General features: G+C 44.3%; 1 protein-coding gene across 1 annotated transcript in view; it reads right to left on the minus strand.

Annotated features, from left to right (window-relative positions):
• Positions 1-22,455, minus strand: part of NSA2 (NSA2 ribosome biogenesis factor) — a 48,824-nt gene that overhangs the window by 23,844 nt on the left and 2,525 nt on the right. Inside the window, exon 3 of the mRNA XM_068127595.2 lies at positions 9,227-9,377. Within this exon, the coding sequence (XP_067983696.1) occupies positions 9,227-9,377 (151 nt within the window). The remainder of the gene's footprint in view (positions 1-9,226; positions 9,378-22,455) is intronic.

Genomic DNA, 22,455 nt, shown 5'->3' on the forward strand with positions numbered 1-22,455 from the left:
CTATTGGCGCCTTGGGTTGGAGCGATTCCTGGGGCTGTCGTCCACCAAGCCCATTCGCACGAGCTGCACGACCAAGTCCATCCGGGGGAGCTGCACGAAGCCGCCGCGCTTCCCCGCGCATTACCCTATTCCCCCCTTCCCCGAACGAATGGGGGCCCTTGTCTGGGAAAGTAGGTAAGGCTGTTAAGATTCTTTGCTTTGTCTGTGTTCTATACATACCTGTAAATAAATACTGTGTTTGGTACTTCCAACCTGGCCGCCGTTGTCATTTTCCATCCATTGACCAAGCATCGCCCGAATTAAAACCGCTCGATCGGGTCCGATAGTGTAACGGCACGAGTCACGCAACGCACAACCGCTCGGGCGTCAGAAATAAGTGTGACTTGTGCGGGGTTCAGTCCCCATCCTCACGGCTGTGTGTGTCCGAAGGTATTCGGGTTGTGACCACTAACCCTTCCACGCGCAGCTGCGGGCTCGGCGGCTGGAGTTGCCTCGCAATCCGTCAACCACGAGTTTAGTAGACGTGGTTGGTGGCATCAGTGGAACCGGAGTTCGTGGGGGAACAGGGCATAAACCCCCCTTTGTACGTCGACGAACCCGGGATCCGCAACAAAATTGGTGTCGGGAGCGAGATTCGGAACTGGATTGCGCTTCACGTACTCAAAATTACGAGCGTGATTAAAATTTAGTTTAAAACAAATTATTTTTTAAATTGAATTCGGGCGATGGCGGGCCAAGACAACCAGGTACCGGTGGGTATAGAAAGTGTAAATGATGTCGATGAATTAATGACCCAGGAACAGCATGAACAATTGTATGAGGGAGTTAATGAGGGTGCAGCAGGAGGAGGTGAAAATGCCGTAGATTCGCACCCGGGGCCGGCCGGACGGGTTGAGCCCGCGGTGCCAATGGATATGGGCCTATTTATGGCGCAACTCAGGGCATACATGGGGGAGATGAGGGACGAATCAAGGTGTGACATGAAAAAGATGGGTGATCGAATGGATAAAATGAGTAATCGGATGGACACCATGGGAGAGGAAATTGGGTGTAAGATGAGCGAAGAGGTGGCAGTGGTACGTGACGAGGTGAGGCGGTGCGAGGAACGCGTGGAGAGGGAGTTAAAAAGGAGTACTGCTGAACTACAAGGGGGAATGGAAGGACTGACTCGGGAAGTAGAGAAACTGACGGGACAACAGGAGTTAAGGGAACAGGTAAAGAGAAATGGTGATGTAATCGGGGGGTTGAAGGCGGTGCAAAAATAATTAAAGCGGGAAGTGGTAGTGACAAAGAGGGAGTGTAAAATGGTGCACGAAGGACTGACGAAGAGGGTGGATGACGTGATAGAAACTATGGGAACGAAGGAACGAGAAATTAGGACGCAAATAGAGACGACCAAGGTAACATTAGAAGAGGAGATTTCGGAGGCGCATCGGGAGATAATGTGAGTTTTTAAAAAATGGAGAGGGGGGAAAATGATGTAAGTAATGTTGAAAAGAGACGAAGTGAGACAGGGAATGAATTACTTGAGGAAGTGATGGAATATGTGCAAGGTTGGTGTTCGCACAGTGATGAAATGCTGACTGACCAAATAAAAAGTTTACAGGTGCTGGAAGAGAAGCGGGAAAAGGGGAGCCCCGAGGTGAGTGGCGATGATTTCAGAAATGTGTTTGGTGTGATCGGAGGCTCGACAAGCTTGGGGGTCGGGATAGACCCGGGCATTCGTGTGGGGCCCATTGTGAGGGGTGCGACTGAGACGGAGTGTGTGCGCACCGGTGTGTGCCGCGAGATGTGGTGATGCGGCTCAGGCATCGACACCGACCGGGGTAGTGCTTAGTGAGACAAGTAGAGTACGAGAGCCCCCGATGGGTGGTGCACTGTGGGGACCCGAACGGTTCGGCCCCGCATCTATCCAGCAGGGAGCGGCGAGTGAGGTACGAACTTCCGGTATCCATAAAGTGCCGCTCCCGCCGTATGACGGCAAGAGCGATCGGTCGAGGGGAAATTCGAAATTGCGGAGGTACGCACCTTACCAGGTGAGGTGCTGTGACTACAACAGGTTGGGTCATCATGCGTGGGACCGCAGGGCCCAACTCCGCTCCCAGGTGACCATCAACTCCGCTCCCTCCCCCCCCGGATCGTCAATGCCGGCCGGATAACACCCCATACAGGTGACCAAGCACCCTCATGGACCGCTCTGGCCTTAGAGGCCGAGGCGCGACCAGGTACCTCCACAGATGGGGGCTCACAGTGTAGAAGACTGGGGGAGTATTGTACCCCCCACGGGTACATCTCTCCTTGTTAACCCCCTTGCCCGCATTTCTTCTGTATTGCTTGTTTCGTTTATTTTATTTTCTCCCCCTCACCTCACCTCCCTAGACAAAGAATTCTATATTGATTCTTTCGCTCCTCCCAGACATGTTGCTTGTTCGCTCTCCTCCTCGTCTCGACTTGTGCCCTGCCCCCTGTATCTCGTTTTCTTCCGCCTCTGCTCCTTCTTTCTCAAATCCACGTTCTCGCTTGGAGACTTTTCCCAGATTGTTTTTCATGGTTCTGTTTGGATATTGTTGGAATATGTTTAAACCGCAGCGTGATGCTGACGCTGCCCCCGCCGCCCCCCCTCCCCCCCCCCCACCCGAATTTCCATGTTTTAAACGTTTCCCAGTGTGTACCCTGGTCAGAATAGGTACACCGTATCCCTGCGTGTCGTAAGAGACGACTAAGAGGGTTGGCGTCAGGAAGGGCATCCGGCCATAAAAGACATTGCCTCAGGGAGAGAACGATGACAATTGGGCAATTCCACGAGAAACGGTCCGCAGAGGTGAAATTTTAAGTTTGACTGAAAAGGTTCATGTTATGTACCAAATGAAAGCTGAAAACATGTACTTTCAGATAATATCAAGATCACTGAGTTAGCTTGCTCTGTTGGCTTACATCACTCGTTGCAATTAATGAAGTCATTCTACTGAAAAGCGCAGTGAAATTGGCCCTCGATAATGCAAAGAACTATTAATTCATTAGTCTCTCAATTCATTGGTATGAAGTCAACAAATGCTATCCATCAGAAGCTACCTGTATGAAGATGATTTCAAAACCAATTGAAAAAAATATGAGTTGTCCTTCTATGCTTAATTAACACTCAAATTAGGAGTCAGATGTCACTCCGTGACATGTCACTCCATAACGAAAATTTGACATTTGTTTACTTTTCTCTTTAACTGGTGGATGAAAAACCAAATAAATCCAGGGTCATTAAGAACTTGTACCACCCAATCAGTGTACAGTATAATTTTTTTTTTTTTATCTACCAAAAATAAATTAAAAAGAAAACTTGTCACTCCGTAACGTTATGGAGTGACTCATTCTGTCAAACAATTGATAACTCAGTCTGAAAAAAGGTGGCGGCAGAGTAGCTGTCCCAGAATTCATTGCGTACCAGATTTTACTTCCGTATAACAAGTTTCAAGTTTACGCGTGGTCATCTTGAGCGGTTTTGAAATCGGTTTACATCCATGTCGAGAAGAATCCTTCTTCCGCGTAGCAGCGGCACACTGCAAAAAGATCGAAGTTTTATTCATCGCAGCAGGAGACATTCAGAAGTGCCAGTCGCAATTGGACGAGCGCTGGCAGTTAGTGAAGTCGCTTCCGAATACACACCAAACACACTGTGTGAAACCTGTGAGGAAATATGTTGTGAGCACCTCTATGTACTCAACAGCGGAACAATTTGAATTGGTGAGTCTTCACCCCGTGTGCCATGTATCATCCTTGGAATGTCAAAATACTGCTAGTCCAGCACCTGCTGAGCGCCCCAGGTCAGATAGTCAACCCCAAGTGCACCCTGGTGACTTTGTGACTGTGCAGTATGTCACAATAAAATCTAAGAAGTTGTTTGTTGGCCAGGTGACTCAGATAGTAGATGATGGTTGTTTGGAAGTATCATTTTTGCAAAAAGCGGGCCTATCTGACTTGGCATATACATTCCCAGAGGTGGAAGATAAATTCTGGATTGATTCCAACCAAGTCGTCAGATTCCTTCTTCAGCCATCCCTCGACCATCGCAATCATTATGTATTTGCTGAATGTCCTTTGGGAAAGGGAACCTTTTGCAGGGCAGTCATGTGAAGTTTTGTGATGTGGCCAACTGATTAATTCCAAACTTGGTTTTGTTTCTGATCATCCACTCATAAATTGTTCTCAATTTCTTTAGTCTATTTCTTGACTTTTATGTATGTTTATTGTATATTTTCTCAGTTCAGATTTTTATTTTTATTATTTTCTAAAGTGTTAGATGTTGAAACGCCAGCACAAGTCAGCTGGGTTCAGAATGAAAGTCTGGCGTAATCTAGAAATTATTTGTTGCTTTGGGAGAAATCTCAAAATTGACTCGTCACTCCATAACGGGATTTTTCGTCACTCCGTAACGGGACTATTGTAATTATTTCAGAGTAATTAGGTCATGTCTGGAATTTTGAAACCCCTGTACTGAAGGTATAACTATTAGTGTATCTTCCCAGTATTTCATTACAATTTTATAACTATTGTGAGAGCAGAGTTTTCAATAAATGTTGTTATTGTTTAATAAATGACAAAAGACAGTGTCACTCCGTAACACAGTTTTTGAATGTTAATTACTTGACAATGGTCCAACTTACAGGAACTCCATTAATATCTCTGTAAAGTGCAACTCTTCCTTTACAATATGATATATAGAGAGTAGGTGGCTTTATCGCTGTGCTAGAGCAATCAAAGTTCACAAAAATGTTTCAAAGTGTCACTCCGTAACGTCGTGGAATTGCCCAATTACAACTACATATGGGCAGGGTGCAGCCCGAAGTGGAGATCGGTTTCTGAGGTTTGGGACATGGAATGGAGGGACAATGACAGGGAGATCAGGAGAAGTGGTGGAAGTATTGGTCAGAAGCAGAGTGGACATATGTTGTGTGCAAGAGACGAGATGGAAGGGAAGTGGTGTGAGAATGGTGAGGGTAGGCAGGGACAGAAATACAAGTTTGTGTGGCAAGGGTGCCTGGAGGGCGTGATTGGTGTTGGTGTCCTGTTTTCTGAGGAGTTTGTAGACAGTGTGGTGAGTGTGACTAGAGTGAGTGATAGGTTGATGATGGTGAAAATGATGATTGGAAAGCTCTTGGTGAACGTCATCTCAGGATATGTTCCGCAGGTTGGTCGAAGCAATGAAGAGAAGGACAAGTTCTGGTGTGCGATAGAGAAGCTGATGGAAAACGTGAAAGATGAGGAAGTTGTTGTGGTGGGAGGAGACCTGAATGGACATGTGGGAAGGAGTATGGATGGTTTTGAGGGAGTACATGGGGGTTACGGATATGGTGTGAGAAATGGAGAAGGTGAAAGGATTTTGGAGTTTGCTGATGGAGCTGATTTGTTGATTTGTAATACTCAGTTCCAGAAAGAGGATACTAAGCTTGTTACATACACGTCAGGTGGGTCGACGACAACCGTTGACTACCTGATGGTGCGTAGGTGAGATAGGGGGCACCTCTGGGACACAAAGGTGATCCCGGGGGAGGAGGCTGTTTCACAGCACCACTTGGTTGTCTGCGACATAAGGGTGAAAGGTGCGACGAGAGCTCGGCGGGTGAAGTACCAACCAAGAATGAAGGTGTGGAGGTTGAAAGAGGTGACAGTAAGGGAGGCATTAAAAGAGAGGCTGAGTAGGGTAGAGGATGATGTGGTTGAGCTTGAAAGTGGTTGGATGTCAATGAAAGCGAGTCTGTTGGGAGCCGTTGGTGAGGTATGTGGATGGACAAAAGGACCACCAAGGCACTCGGAAACATGGTGGTGGGATGATGAAGTTGGAAAGAGGATTGACGAGAAGAGGAAGAAGTTCAAGGAGTGGCAGAAGGCGAAGGGTACGGGAGCAGAAACAGCAGAGCATGAAAGTTATAAGGCAGCCAGGAAGGCTGCAAAGAAAGAGGTAGCAAAGGCGCAGGAGGCATGTAGGAAAATGTTCGGAGAACGCTTGGATTCGGAAGAGGGTCAGAAAGCAGTATTCAGGATTGCAAAGCACATAGCGAAAGAGAGGTGTGATGTGATGGGGGTGAGTTGCTTGAAGGATGAAGTGGGACAAATCGTTGTCGACCCAGATGGAATTAAAGGAAGATGGAAAAGATATATGGAAATGCTGTTGAATACAGAGAATGAGTGGGATGGCAACATAGAGAGTAACCCAGTTTTAGGACCGGCAGAGAAGATAACTGAGAAGGAAGTTGAGGAAGCGATAAAAGCAATGAAGAGTGGAAAAGCGGGAGGGTCGACGGGAGTTGTGGGAGATATGTTGAAGGCAGCAGGAAGTTGGGGTGTGAAGAGAATGACAGAGATCTGTAATCTGGTGGTGAAAGAAGGCCGCATTCCAGTGGATTGGGAACCGAGTACTCTCGTCCCTCTATACAAGGGGAAAGGTGACCCTCTGGAGTGTGGCTCGTACCGAGCGATAAAGTTATTGGAGCATGGAATGAAGGTATTGGAAAGGGTGTTGGAGAGGAGGATAAGGAAGAAAGTGAAGATCGACGAAATGCAGTTTGGATTTATGCCAGGAAGAGGAACGACAGATGCGCTTTTCATTGTGAGGCAGTTGCAGGAAAAGTACATGGAGAAGAGGAAGAAGTTGTTTTTTGGGTTTGTTGATCTGGAGAAAGCATTCGATAGGGTTCCACGCAAAGTATTGACATGGGCATTGAGGAAGTTAGGAGTGGAGGAATGGTTGATCAGAGTAGTGATGGCAATGTACAAAAGAGCGCGCACAGCTGTAAGGACGAAGGATGGGAACAGTGGTGAGTTTGAGGTGAAGGTGGGAGTGCATCAGGGGTCGGTACTAAGTCCACTACTATTTGTAGCTGTGATGGAGGTGCTGGCTCAGAACGTAAAGGAGGGTTTACCGTGGGAGTTGTTGTATGCAGATGATCTGGTGTTGATTGCGGAAAGTATGGATGGACTGAAGGAAAAGATTTTTTTTTTTTTTTTTTTTTTGTATACTGAATCGAGGCTCGTGAAAGTGCTAACATTTATTTCACAAACAAATCAACCAGACAAACAAAATATACAAAAAGAGGGAGCGGAAGACAAGATGGGGAGAGAAGGGGAAGCACACAACCACAACATTTGAGAGCAGGGAGAAGTGTGGGAGGGAGAGGGCTTGGGGGCAGGAGGCGTGGGAGGGGGAGCGGGGGAGGGGGGGAGGGGGGAGGGGGGGAGAGGTATAAAACACAAGGGGACCGAAATTAGCGGGGGTAGAAAAGATCAAGGTTTTGGATAGGGGAGGATAAGAGATGGTGGTGAACAGCTGTTTTAAAGACCTGGAGGGTGGAGTGGGATTGAAGAGAGTGGGGGAGTTTGTTCCAGAGGCGGGAGAAAAGAGGAATGAAGGAGTGAAGGTGAGCAGAAAGTCTTGATTTTGGCAGTTTAACCATAAGAGGGTTGCAGGCAGATCTTGTGCGACCTGTAGGAATATTTGGGGGACAGAGCCCAGAGAGGGCTGGGGGGGCAAGGCCAGAGAGGAGTCGGTAGAAGACGGAAAGACCACCAACCTGCCTGCGGTGAGTGAGTGAAAGGCCCTTGGAGTTAGCTTCATCGCGGGAGATTCCAATGATTCTGAACGCTTTGGTTTCAACAGCATGAAGACGGGCTAGGTGTGAGGCAGGAGCACCAGACCAGAGGGGAGAGCAGTATTCCATAGAGCTGCGGATGAAAGCCTTGTATGTGGTGAAAGATGAACAAGTGAAAGATGAAAAGATGAATAAGTGGAAGGAATGTATGGAGACATAAGGTCTGAAGGTGAATTTCGGAAGGACGAAGGTGATGGCAAGTGGTAAAGCATGTGGTGAGGTGGAAAGAACTGGGAAGTGGCCGTGTGCTGTGTGCAGGAAGGGTGTCGGAGTGAACTCCATTCAATGTACAATGTGCGCTGAGTGGGTTCATCAAAAATGTAGTGGTCTGAGAGGGTCATTTACCAGTGTGGCAGCTACATTCAAATGTAAGGTGTGCACAGAGGGAGCTGCAGATGGAGGAAATGTTGAGTTGGATCTTGGAGACGGCGTGAAGCTGGAAGGTGTGAAAACATTTTGCTACCTCGGAGACATGCTGAATGGAGAAGGTGGATCAGACTCGGCAACGGTTGCTCGAGTGAGATGTGCATGGAAGAAGTTTCGGGAACTGAGTGGCGTGCTGATGAGGAGGAGAGTGTCGCTGAAGCTGAAGGGAAAGGTGTATGCTGCATGTGTGAGAAGTGTTATGATTTATGGGAGCGAGACATGGGTAATGAACGTAGAGCAGCAACGAAGGCTGGAAAGGGTGGAAATGCGAATGGTTCGATGGATGTGCGGAGTATCGTTGAGAGAGAGGAAGACAAATGATGAATTGCGAAAGATGATGTGAATATTGCCTGTGATTGATGCTGTGAAGAGGAACAGGTTAAGATGGTTTGGTCATGTGTTGAGGAAGGATGAAAGTGACTGGTTGAGAAGAGTGATGGAAATTAATGTAGAAGGAAGTAGAGGACGGGGAAGACCGAGAAAGACTTGGCTAAAGATGGTGGAAGAACACTAAAGATGGTGTTCCATACATACCTGTAAATAAATACTGTGTTTGGTACTTCCAACCTGGCCGCCGTTGTCATTTTGCATCCATTGACCTAGCATCGCCCAAATTAAAACTGCTCGATCGGGTCCGATAGTGTAACGGCACGGGTCACGCGACGCACAACCGCTCGGGTGTCAGAAATAAGTGTGACTTGTGCGGGGTTCAGTCCCCGTCCTCACGGCTACGTGTGTCCGAAAGTATTCGGGTTGTGACCGCTAACCCTTCCACGCGCAGCTGCGGGCTCGGCGGCTGGAATTGCAACCACGAGCAATCTGTCAACCACGAGTTTAGACGTGGGCGGCGGCCTCAGTGGAACCGGAGTTCGTGGGGGGAACGGGGCATAAACCCCCCTTTGTACGTCGACGAACCCGGGATCCGCAACAATATATATATAATTACAATATTTGTATACTTAATAAATAGATAAACCCTAAACTTGGAACAGAAGAGTCCACTGAGGTGAGAGGACAGGTCGAAATGTGGAACAGTCCGATTTGGTCACCAAACCACGATGACGATCCTTTCGTACCAAAAGTGAACCCGTGCCTTGAGGCACTCACTGGGAGTAAATGAACTGCAAGCAAGCAACTGCTACAGAATGAACCAACCAACTTACGGCCTTCTCCTTGCGCTTCTGCTTGATCATGTTGGAGAGGACCTTTGCTCTGTTCTGGCCCTCACGGTCCAGCAGATATGGTGGCACGGCGCCCTTCGGGGTCATGTCATCGTCCTTCTGCTTAGTCATTCGTTGTTCATGCATCTTGATGCTGGAAAATAGAAATTGAAGATTACAAAGATTGTGAGAATGTAAGAAGACTAATTAAAACAAAAGGGAGACTTGCTTTGCAATACAAGTCCGATACTGGCCCCAATGAATGTTCTTGTTCCAAGCAATCGGCAATTGTGAGCCATATACAGTCGGAGAAATTGTTTTGAGTATGCAAAGCTACATAATAAGTTGCAGTTTCTGTAACTTGTCATAATAAAACCATGTACCAACTTTCATTTCAATATGTTAAATGGTTCAGGGGAAAAGGCTGGGAAACTTACACATGTTTAGCATTTGATACTTTCGTAGTACAAAAGAGCATAACTCCATAAAAATTGACGAAACGCCCCAAAACTCAAACTTGTTTGGTAACTTATAATAATAAAGGCACGTACTAAAGTTTCAGTTGAATATGCTTGGGGGTATGGGGGAAAAGTCTGGAAAATCACATGTGGGACAGACAGACAGATTGAGAGCAAACCAATAGTCCCCTCTCGTGAAACCAGTAGGGGACTAATAAGATATTTCATCAGTTTCCTGTCAAACCTGCGCAGCGAATGATTTCCCAATCTCACAGAAACAGAAATCACAGAATCAGTGACTAGAACCAGAAAACAGAACCTGACACGGAAAAAAACGGTATGTCGTAAATTACAGAAAAGTGAAAATTAGATCATAAAACAAAAAAAAATCACGAAATGGTCTAATTTTGTGCGAGCAATTCTCCAGTCTAATTGTGTAAAGTTTTTTTTTGTTTTTTTTTTAACACCACAATTCGACACACAAGGAATACCGTTTAAACCCAGAATACGAGCACAGCCAATGCTCCGTTCACGTCAATCAAAACTGCTTCTGATGAGTGTGGCTGTGAATCTCGATCTCAATTGCTGACACTAAATACTGAATAAAATTCATTCTAGCAATCTTGGAGAGCAGAGTCAAAATGAAATCAAAATGTTCAAAATTTTGGGAGATTAGCAAACCGATACATTTTTGGAATCATGAGAGCATGGGGAATCCGAAAATCAGTGTTGACATTTGCACAGACACAGATTTTGGATTTTCAAAATGGCCGCCATAAAATACATATTTTGCACTATCTCGGCTTCTAGTCAACCTAGAAACTTAATTAAATATGCTAATCCTATGTTTTCTGGGTCAAGGAATCCAATAAAGGCCTCAAAATAGTGCTCAGGATTATAGAAAAGCAACAAATAAAGGTAATTGAAAACCATTGTCTTTATATTTGTGATATAACTGTATTACATAATACATGATATTGCAAGTCCTTTGAAGTTATAGGTATGGGTTTATAAAGCAAGAAAGCAGCCTTGTTAGTATCAGATTGAACTATAAATCCTATACACAGGATCTACTAGGTCTATACCGTTCAGGAATATGCTTTTACAGATCTTCATCACTGTCCTGAGTGTCATTTTCGCAAAGGTGTCTACGCAAATGCCAACATTCATTTTTGGATTCCTCATGCTCTGAATATTCCAAAAATGTATCGTTTTGCTAATCTCCAAAAATTTTGAACGAAAAAACATAGTGAACCTGACTATATCTTTGAATAATAAATTATTTGAACTAGCAACGGTACCCGCCCAATGGGCGGGACTTCAATTGGGAGGCCCAAATGAAAAGGCAAAATATCAAAAATTGAACGCTTTTTTTATTTTAAACGATTCATAGAAACATCCGTTGAATCATATCACACGCAAATCATCAAAATCTAAACAGTACATGGCGCCCATTTTGAAAAAAGATTGAATTCTGCAAAACGGAAGCGGTCGCTACACCTGTTTCTCAGACGCTTTGCACACGCTGCCATGTTACTTCGGAGCCGCACGTTTATATAGGAAGAGTTCGTCAGGAGTCGATCTACTCTCTCCTGGTATGTAGAATAAACAGTATTTGTAGAATTTCAACAAAAGCCACATCACTGTTCATATCGGTAAATATTATTCCATCGTGTTGGGAAAAACTGGAAAATTGGAAAACTTTGAAAAATTGGAAAAACAATATAGCCTATTTTACTCCCAGGAGTCCCAGGAATAACCACCCAAAATATTGTTGCGGATCTCGGTCGTCGGTGCTCCCCTTATCAAGGGGGGGTTAATCCCCTTGTCTTTTTATCTGGCCGACCCGAGTCCTGGGGGTTATAACGTACTTCCCGGCGCGGCGTTAGATAGGGTTTGTTAGGCCTAGGGGTTCACTACTACCTAAGTACTAACGCCGGCCGGAAACGAGGGAATAACTCCCGCTCGAACCACGGATATGTTGGAAAATGCTGAGCGGATAGCAATCCGCGATCCGAGCTATTAACAAAGTGACTAGACCCGATTATAGCGGTTTCAATCGTGCCACGTTTACCCAATGATAGAAAGGACGGATGCGATCAGATGGAGAGGAAACCAGAGTATAGGAAGAACAAAGATTGGTTTATTCACAACTGTACAGAAGGAAGAGGAAACAAAAGGATGTACAAGAGAGGAAGAGGAAGAAGCAGAACACAGGGCAGTCTGAAAACAGTCTTATTCTAATACCCCAGACAAACATACACACTCACACGGGGATTGTAGCTGCTTGTAGATGGAACAGGTAGATGGAAGGTCCGGCGATGGGGTCCAGGCTCCGGTCCCGCGGGCGAAACCTGGCAGGTAGCTCCGCGTATATTGGAACGCGTCCGGACAGTTTATATAACGGGAGTGGAAGCTGGCGTCCTGTGGCGTACGTAATAAATGCACGCTCGTGCCAAACGCACCCTCTCCAATGTTCTCTTAAACAAGCGCGCCCTTCCTCTTCTCAGTCCTGTTCAATGCGCATTTCCCAAAGAGTCCTCTTACAACGCGCGCGGCTCCAACAAGTCTCGTACAACCAGCGCTCTCTCATCAAAGTCCCCCCGCGCAGTCCGTGAAAGGGCTTTTTGCTTGCTTTTTATATCTCTCCGCGCGATCACTCTGCGAGCCAAAAAGCCACGCTTGTCGGTGATGTTACTTCAGCCCTGGTTGGCTGGTGAGGGCTCACCGGCTCTGCCTTTGATGACTGGATGACGTGGCCACACCTTCTTCTTGGCGCTCCGCCTCCTTTCTCGGGCCTCACCGCGTGTCTTATGGCGGCGTTGAGCGAGCGCACGGGCAGCGAAGGCTGGCAGACGCGCGTATCAGATTTGAGAGAGCAATAGGGCAGACTGGAGGGCGCGTAATGTCGTCGCTTGGAGAGGGAGGTTGTAAAATGGACGGAAGGGCCTACTTCTTATTTGATTCACGCAACGCAGATTCAACTATTGGAAACACGGCCTCATCTAAAACACATATTAATGAAATAACTGAAGTCCTATGGTGGCCTACGTGTTGCTTGTGGACTAACTAGGGGTGCTACCTTTAACCTTTTAATGATGGGATATTTACAAGAAAGTGTGGGTTCTAAAACCGCAACACTATCGTTGCGATCGGTTGAGCCGTTTTTGCGGTACCTTCGAACGGATGGATGGACAGGATGGATGGACGTTTGGTGAATTATAGTAAGATAATAAATTATTTGAATAATAAATAGATGAACTATCTTTGAATAATAAATTATTTGAATAATAAATAGATGAACTATCTTTGAATAATAAATAGATGAACTATCTTTGAATAATAAATTATTTGAATAATAAATAGATGAACTATCTTTGATTAATAAATTATTTGAAAAATAAAGAGATGAACTATCTTTGAATAATAAATAGATGAACTATCTTTGACTAATGGATGACCTATCTGTGAATAATAAATAGATGAACTATCTTTGAATAATAAATTATTTGAATAATAAATAATGAACTATCTTTGAATAATAAACAGAAGAACTCTCTTTGAATAATAAATAGATGAACTATCTTTGAATAATAAACAGATGAACTATCTTTGAATAATAAATAGATGAACCATCTTTGAATAATCAATTATTTGAAAAATAAAGAGACGAACCATCTTTGAATAATAAATTATTTGAATAATAAATAGATGATCTATCTTTGAATAATAAACAGATGAACTCTCTTTGAATAATAAATATATGAACAATCTTTGAATAATAAATAGATGAACTATCTTGGAAAAATAAATGATTTGAATAATAAATAGATAAACTATCTTTGAAAAATAAACAGAAGAACTCTCTTTGAATAAACAACAACAACAACAGGCATTTAAAACGCCATTTCCCCTGCTAGACCGGGGGTTAGCCTTGCGGGCCCCATGACAATCTTCTCCATTTTGCCCTATTTTCTACATCTCCCCTTGTTAACCCCCTTGCCTGCATTTCTTCTTCCACCACCTTTAGCCAAGTCTTTCTCGGTCTTCCCCGTCCTCTACTTCCTTCTACATTCATTTCCATCACTCTTCTCGACCAGTCACTTTCATCCTTCCTCAACAAATGACCAAACAATCTCAACCTGTTTCTCTCCACAGCATCCATCACAGGCTCTATTCCCATCATCTTTCGCAATTCATCATTTGTCTTCCTCTCTCTCAACGATACTCCACACATCCAACGAACCATTTGCATTTCCACCCTTTCCAGCATTCATTGCTGCTCTACGTTCATTATCCAGGCCTCGCTCCCATAAATCATAACACATCTCACACATGCAGCATACACCTTTCCCTTCAACTTGAACGACACTCCCCTCCTCGTCAGCACTCCACTCAGTTCCCGAAACTTCTTCCATGAACATCTCACTCCAGCAGCCGTTGCCGAGTCTGATCCACCTTCTCCATTCAACAGGTCTCCAAGGTAGCAAAATCTTCTCACACCTTCCAGCTTCACGCCGTCTCCAAGATCCAACTCAACATTTCCTCCATCTGCAGCTCCCTCTGTGCACACCTTACACTTCAATGTGGCTGCCACACTGGTTAATGACCCTCTCAGACCACTACATTTTTGATGAACCCACTCAGCGCACATTGTACATTGAATGGAGTTCACTCCAACACCCTTCCTACACACAGCACACAACCACTTTCCAGTTATTTCCACCTCACAACATGCTTTACCACTTGCCATCACCTTCGTTTTTCCGATATTCACCTTCACACCTTTTGTCTCCGTGCATTCCTTCCACTTGTTCATCTTCTCCTTCAGTCCATCCATACTTTCCGCAATCAACACCTGATCATCTGCATACAACAACTCCCACGGTAAACCCTCCTTTACGTTCCAAGCCAGCACCTCCATCACAGCTACAAATAGTAGTGGACTTAGTACCAACCCCTGATGCACTCCCACCTTCACCGCAAACTCACCACTGTTCCCGTCCTTCGTCCTTACAGCTGTGCGCGCTCTCTCGTACATTGCCATCACTACTCTGATCAACCATTCCTCCACTCCTAACTTCCTCAATGCCCATGTCACTACTTCGCATGGAACCCCAACGAATGCTTTCTCCAGATCAACAAACCCAAGAAACAACTTCTTCCTCTTCTCCATGTACTTCTCCTGCAAATGCCTTACAACAAAAAAGCGCGTCTGTCATTCCTCTTCCTGGCATAAATCCAAACTGCATTTTGTCGATCTTCACTTTCTTCCTTATCCTCCTCTCCAACACCCTTTCCAATACCTTCATTCATGCTCCAATAACTTTATCGCTCGATACGAGCCACAGTCCAGAGGGTCACCTTTCCCCTTGTATAGAGGGACGAGGGTACTCAGTTCCCAATCCACTGGAATGGGGCCTTCTTTCACCACCAGATTACACATCTCTGTCATTCTCATCACACCCCAACTTCCTGCTGCCTTCAACATATCTCCCACAACTCCCGTCGGCCCTCCCGCTTTTCTACTCTTCATTGTTTTTTCGCTTCCTCATCTTCCTTCTCGGTTATCCTCTCTGTCGGTCCTAAAACTGGGGTACTCTCTATGTTGCCATCCCATTCATTCTCTGCATTCAACAGCATTTCCATATATCTCTTCCATCTTCCTTTAATTCCACCTGGGTCCACAACGATTTGTCCCACTTCATCCTTCAAGCAACTCATCCCCATCACATCGCACCTCTCTTTCGCTATCTGCTTTGCAATCCTGAATACTTCTCTCTGACCCTCTTCCGAATCCAAGCGTTCTCGGAACATTTTCCGACATGCCTCCTGCGCCTTTGCTACCTCTTTCTTTGCAGCCTTCTAGGCTGCCTTCTAACTTTCATGCTCTGCCTTTTCTGCCCCCGTATCCTTCTGCCACTCCTTGAACTTCTTCCTCTTCTCATCAATTCTCTTTCCAACTTCATCATCCCACGACCATGTTTCCGAGTGCCTCGGTGGTCCTTTTGTCCATCCACATACCTCACCAACGGCTCCCAACAGACAATCTTTCATTGACATCCAACCACTTTCAAGCTCAACCACATCATCCTCTGCCATACTCAGCCTCTCTTTTAATGCCTCCCTCACTGTAACCTCTGTCAACCTCCACACCTTCATTCTCGGTTGGTACTTCACCCGCTGAGCTCTGCTCACACCTTTCACCCTTATGTCGTAGACAACCAAGTGGTGCTGTGAAACAGCATCCTCAGCCGGGATCACCTTTGTGTCCAGCCAGTTGGATCTGGAACTGAGTATTACAAATCAACAAACTAGCTCCATCAGCAAACTCCAAAATCCTTTCAACTTCTCCACTCGAAACACCATATCCGTAACCCCCATTAACTCCCTCAAAACCATCCATACTCCTTCCCACATGTCCATTCAGGTCTCCTCCGACCACAACAACTTCCTCATCTTTCACGTTTTCCATCAGCTTCTCAATTGCACACCAGAACTTGTCCTTCTCTTCATCGCTCTGACCGACCTGTGGAGCATATCCCGAGATGACGTTCACCAAGAGCTTTCCAATCTTCATTTTCACAATCATCAACCTTTCACTCACTCTCGTCACACTAACCACACTGTCTACAAACTCCTCAGAAAACAGGACACCAACACCATTCATGCCTTCTGGGCACCCTTGCCACATAAACTTGTATTTCTGTCCCTGCCTACCCTTCACCATTCTCACACCACTTCCCTTCCATCTCATCTCCTGCACACCACATATGTCCACTCTTCTTCTGACCAATACTTCCACCACTTTTCCTGATCTCCCTGTCATTGTCCCTACATTCAATGTCCCAAACCTCAGAAACCGATCTCCACGTGGGGCATCAGACGTTTCGTCGTCATAAATGGAGTGATTTCCACCCTTGCTTCGACCGGGTTCCCCACCTTGATTTTTTACAAGAGGGAGTGAGGTCCCCCACGGGGTACTTAGGGCTGTACCCTGCCCATTTGTAATTGTCATGGTTCCCTTTTTGAGGCAATGTTTTATGGCCGGATGCCCTTCCTGAAGCCAACCCTTTTAGTCGCCTCTTACGACAACACACAGGGATACGGTGTACCTATTCTAAACCGGGGTACACACCTTTAAATAATAAACAGATGAACTCTCTTTGAATAATAAATAGACTAGGGCATGCCCGTACTATATATAAGCTAGGACGTGCCCGTACGTGGGTGCCCGTTCCTTGCCAAAAAAAAAAAAAAAAAAAATTTGTGTAGGGGTGTGTGTGTGTAAACATCCTAGGGCGTGCCCGTACGTGGGTGCAAAAAAACATGCGTGCAAACAACAACAACAAAAAAAAACTTTGAAACCACGTGGCAGTAACGACCACAGAACCCCCCCCCCCCCCCTCTATTTACATGAATGGTTTGGTCCATTCGCAACGACCACAGAACCCCCCCCTCTATTTACATGCAATGGTTTGGTCCAAAGCGAACGGCTTGCAGTGTTTGGTAAAGAAATCGCCATAGCTCGGTAACTACTTGTCCGATTAATATGAAACCTTGAAAAGGCACATCCTCGGGTCCCCAGCAATATACCTGGCAAGTTTCAAGTATATCGGACCGGTAGTTGTCGAGAAACAGCGGTCACAGACAAACATACAAACACACATACACACATACACACATACACACATACACACATACACACATACACACAGAGATTAATGGAATTATAGATAGATGAACTATCTTTGAATAATGAATGGATGAACGATCTTTGAATAATGAATAGATGAACTATCTTTGAATAATGAACAGATTAACTATCTTTGAATAATGAATAGATGAACTATCTTTGAATAATGAATAGATGAACTATCTTTGAATAATGAATAGATGAACTATCTTTGAATAATGAATAGATGAACTATCTTTGAATAATAAATTATTTGATAAATAAATACATGAACCGTCTTTGAATAATAAATTATTTGAATAATAAATAGGTGAACTATCTTTGAATAATAAATTATTTGAATAATAAATAGATGAACTATCTTTGAAAAATAAATTATTTGAATAATAAATTATTTGAAAAATAAATACATGAACTGTCTTTGAATAATAAATTCTTTGAATAATACAGACTTAACATTTAATATCGAATATTTTTTTTGTGGGGGTGAACTTACTTTTCAAGATGACTTAAAACCAAAAGTTCATTGGAATTATGTTGAAATTATTCTAGATTTTGTTAATGTGACCTTTAAAAGAAACAAAAACCACATTTGACATTTCGAAGCAAATAAATTGATCCTTGAAAGTGATGTAAACTGATATCGAAATCAATTCACGGACAGTCGTGTTAAACTTCTGTGCATTTTCCAGAAGTATCTCTTTATTTTGCACATTAGCCAAAATTTTTTTTAACAAAAACAAAAGTAAAATTACGACTGGGATTACGGACAGTAAAATTACAGTTCAGTACTTCGTGTAACCCCCACGAGCATTCAGGAGAGCACGTTCATGTTGAGGCATGCTGTTCACGAGATTTGCCAAGGTTTGGACAGGAATCGCTTGCCATGCAGTTACAATAGCCTGCTGCAATTCACGCACAGAGGCAGGCTGCTGGTCCAAGTTGTCGATTTGACGCGTTAATTCTGCCCAAAAGTTCTCTATCGGATTCATATCCGGGGACATGGCAGGCCACTCCATATGCTCTACACCACGGTCAGCAAGAAAGTGTTGGATCATGCGAGCACGATGAGGCCGTGCATTGTCATCTTGGAAGACAAAGTTTCCTCGAAAGGCTGCACGAACAAATGGAAACAATGTTTCTTCCAGAATGGCCCTGTGCTTGAACTGGTTCAGGTTTCCATTCAGAACAACCATGTCAGTTTTGCCCCCTGCATGAAAAGCAGCCCAAACGGTCACCCCACCACCTCCAGCTTGGACTCTTGGCACTATACAATCTTCGTTGTAGGCTTCATGCACTTGTCTGCGCACTCGGACGCGGCCATCTTGACGATAGACCAGAAATCTAGACTCGTCACTGAAGATCACGTGATTCCAGTGTCCTGGCTGCCATTGACGGTGCTCTCTGGCCCACTGCAATCGGCGCTGGCGGTGTTGTCTGGTCAGACGTGGCTTTCTCAGGGGACGCCTGGCACGATAGCCTGCTTGAACCAGTCGTTTGTTGACTAGCCTTCTGGATACAGGCACATTTGTCAGTTGCTGCCACTCAGCCCTAAGCCGATTAGCTGACTTGGTACGGCCATTGCGGACTAACCGGTGCAGCTGGCGATCATCCCTCCTTGTGGTTCTGCGGGGACGTCCTGGCCTCGGTATTGGAGTAGGGACACCCCTCTGAGCATTTCGTTTCAGGATTTTGACACCTGACCTTGAGTGATGCCATACTGCCAAGCAATAGCATGCCGTTTCATGCCGGAATTTCGTAACGCCACCACTAAATGACAAACAGCATTGTCGAGTTGACGGACCATCTCCAGGGGAAGCGGCAATAACTTTTGTAGATGTGCAGCAGTTGTTTTCCACTAATACAGAACGCAACAACCCTTTTATACCCGATTGTGAAGCCAATCGTCAAATGTACATTTTGTCACGCCAACTGTGATATAATCCTGTTATTGACTTCTTGCTGCGACAGACAATCAGTGACATGGTTCTTTTAACAAAGAAATCACCGAAGCGTAAAAGAAACTCACCAGATTGATATACCGAGTTCAGAAAGTAAACCCAAGTCAAGAAAAAAAAAAAATTCCATATTAAATGCCAAGTCTGTAAATAGATGAACTATCTTTGAATAATAAATTATTTGAATAATAAATAGATGAACTATCTTTGAATCATAAATTATTTGAATAATAAATAGATGAACTATCTTTGAATCATAAATTATTTGAATAATAAATTCTTTGAATAATAAATAGATGAACTATCTTTGAATAATAAATTATTTGAATAATCTATCTATAATTCCAGCAATCTCTGTGTGTCTGTCTGTGTGTCTGTGTGTCTGTGTGTCTGTGTGTCTGTGTGTTTGTCTGTGACCGCTGTTTCTCGACAACCACGGGTCCGATATACTTGAAACTTGCCAGGTATATTGCTGGGGACCCGAGGATGTGCCTTTTCAAGGTTTGTAATTAATCGGACAAGTACCTACCGAGCTATGTCCAAAAAACGCTTCAACCAATCAGAGAGCAGCGAGCTATCACGTGTGCCGAACCGTTAATGCAATGCAAGCGTTAATGCGTTAATGCAAGGCTTTTCTTTTTTTCCCTCTTCTCTTTCTACTTTTCCTTGCGATTAAATTGCAAACAGCCAAAATACGTTGGCGCTAATTGAATAATTGGCCATTAACACTAAAATAATCGTAACTGCGATATGCCAACTTCCGGACAGTGCAGCCTTCCATGTTGTTGTTGTTTGCAGCAGCTGTTTGCAGCAAGGCAAGGCTTTTCTTTTTTTCCCTCTTCTCTTTCTACTTTGCCTTGCGATTAAATTGCAAACAGCCAAAATACGTTGGCGCTAATTGAATAATTGGGCATTATGTTTTACAACTAATAAAAACGAATTTGCGATTCATTCGCTTTCCTGCGCGTTTGTGTACGCGATGGCGATTTCTTTACCAAACTCCGGAAGCCGTTCGCTTTGGACCGAACCATTGCATGTAAATAGAGGGGGGGGATTGTCACCACTCGCAAGCCGTTCGCTTTGGACCAAACCATTTCATGTAAATAGGGGGGGGGATATAATTTTAGATATATATATAGTACGGGCATGCCCTAGTCTATCTATAATTCCAGTAATCTCTGTGTGTATGTATGTATGTATGTATGTATGTATGTCTGTGACCGCTGTTTCTCGACAACCACGGGTCCGATATACTTTAAACTTGCCAGGTATATTGCTGGGGACCCGAGGATGTGCCTTTTCAAGGTTTCATATTAATCGGACAAGTAGTTACCGAGCTATGTCCAAAAAACGATTCAACCAATCAGAGAGCAGCGAGCTATCACGTGTGCCGAACGTGCCGAACAGACTCTGCCTCGGACGGCACATTTGAGAGCGTATTCATTTATTTCACGTTGGCAAACTATGTTGGCGTTCAACTATGTTTTAAAACTAATTAAAACTAATTTGCGATTCTTTCGCTTTCCTGCGCGTTTGTGCACGCTATGGCGATTTCTTTACCAAACTCCGCAAGCCGTTCGCTTTGGACCAAACCATTTCATGTAAATAGAGGGGGGGGATTGTCACCGTACTCGCAAGCCGTTCGCTTTGGACCAAACCATTTCATGTAAATAGAGGGGGGGGATTGTCACCGTACTCGCAAGCCGTTCGCTTTGGACCAAACCATTTCATGTAAATAGAGGGGGGGGGGATATAATTTTAGATATAGATATAGTACGGGCATGCCCTAGTAAATAGAAAAGGAATTAAGATTTGGAATTATTTGAATATGAGTACTCTCAAATAAAAGTATAATTTGACAAAAAAGAAAAGTAGACATTTTTTTTAAAATCACGATTCATGATTTTAAAGGCGGACCACACAAGGATAAAAGTTATTCCTGAAACGGTTGATGGATGTTTTAATACTGTGGTACCCACAGCCAGAACGTAGAGGTTCGAAGATGTTAAATAGGCTGATATGACTCGAATCTTTAATATTTGAGGCTTTGGCAAAACATTTAGAGGTGCAGACAACTTTGACTGCAAGAAGGTTAACACCAATAATCCTCTGCGCAGCACGAACAACTTTTTCCATCAACTTGAGGCTGTGTGCCGTGATGTTGCCGAACCAAACAGTAATCGATCTGGTTACAATGCTTTCAATAACATTAAGGTAAAAGTGCACTAAATATTTTCAGCCGTGCAAGTATAAGCGCTGCTAAGCCTTTTTAGCGATACTTCCAATATTCAGAGTCCAGCACATACAGTCACGTGAAAAAGTAAGTACACCCCATGTAAAGTTTTGACTATTTCAACATATTTCAACATCCAGCTATTTGATCTTCATTTCAACAATATTGATAGATAAAGGTATACAATATAACAAATATCATGAAACATTTACATTTTGTAGTCCACTGTATAATTTAAATAAACATAAATGCAAATTTCGCATGTGGAAAAAGTAAGTACGTAAGTAATAATAATACGTATTCTTTTTCTAGCATAACAGCAGAGTCCCAACTTAAACCCAATCAAATCACTCTGGGACCCCTTGGTAAACTGGGTGGGGATGAAGGTCCAAACAGAAATCTACTGTTGACCAAGCTCTTGCTTTGGAGGAGGTATATTATGACCCCTATACCTGGTATCTACCATGTTTGTACCTGGCATTAATTAGAGCAGCAACGCATTACCAATTTAATAAAGATTGCGAATCAATAACCAGAGGTTTTCCATTATGTCCAATATTCCTGGTCATTGTGAAGAGAATGACAGAGATCTGCAATCTGGTGGTGAAAAAAGGCCGCATTCCTGTGGATTGGGAACTGAGGACCCTCGGCCCTCTATACAAGGGGAAAGGTGACCCTCTGGAGTGTGGCTCGTACCGAGCGATAAAGTTATTGGAGCATGGAATGAAGGTATTGGAAAGGGTGTTGGAGAGGAGCATAAGGAAGAAAGTGAAGATTGACGAAATGCAGTTTGGATTTATGCCAGGAAGAGGAACGACAGACGCGCTTTTTATTGTGAGGCAGTTGCAGGAGAAGAGGGAAGAAGTTGTTTCTTGGGTTTGTTGATC

This window comes from Myxine glutinosa, chromosome 10, assembly GCF_964187855.1.
Source record: "Myxine glutinosa chromosome 10, kmMyxGlut1.1, whole genome shotgun sequence".
Lineage (NCBI taxonomy): Eukaryota > Metazoa > Chordata > Myxini > Myxiniformes > Myxinidae > Myxine > Myxine glutinosa.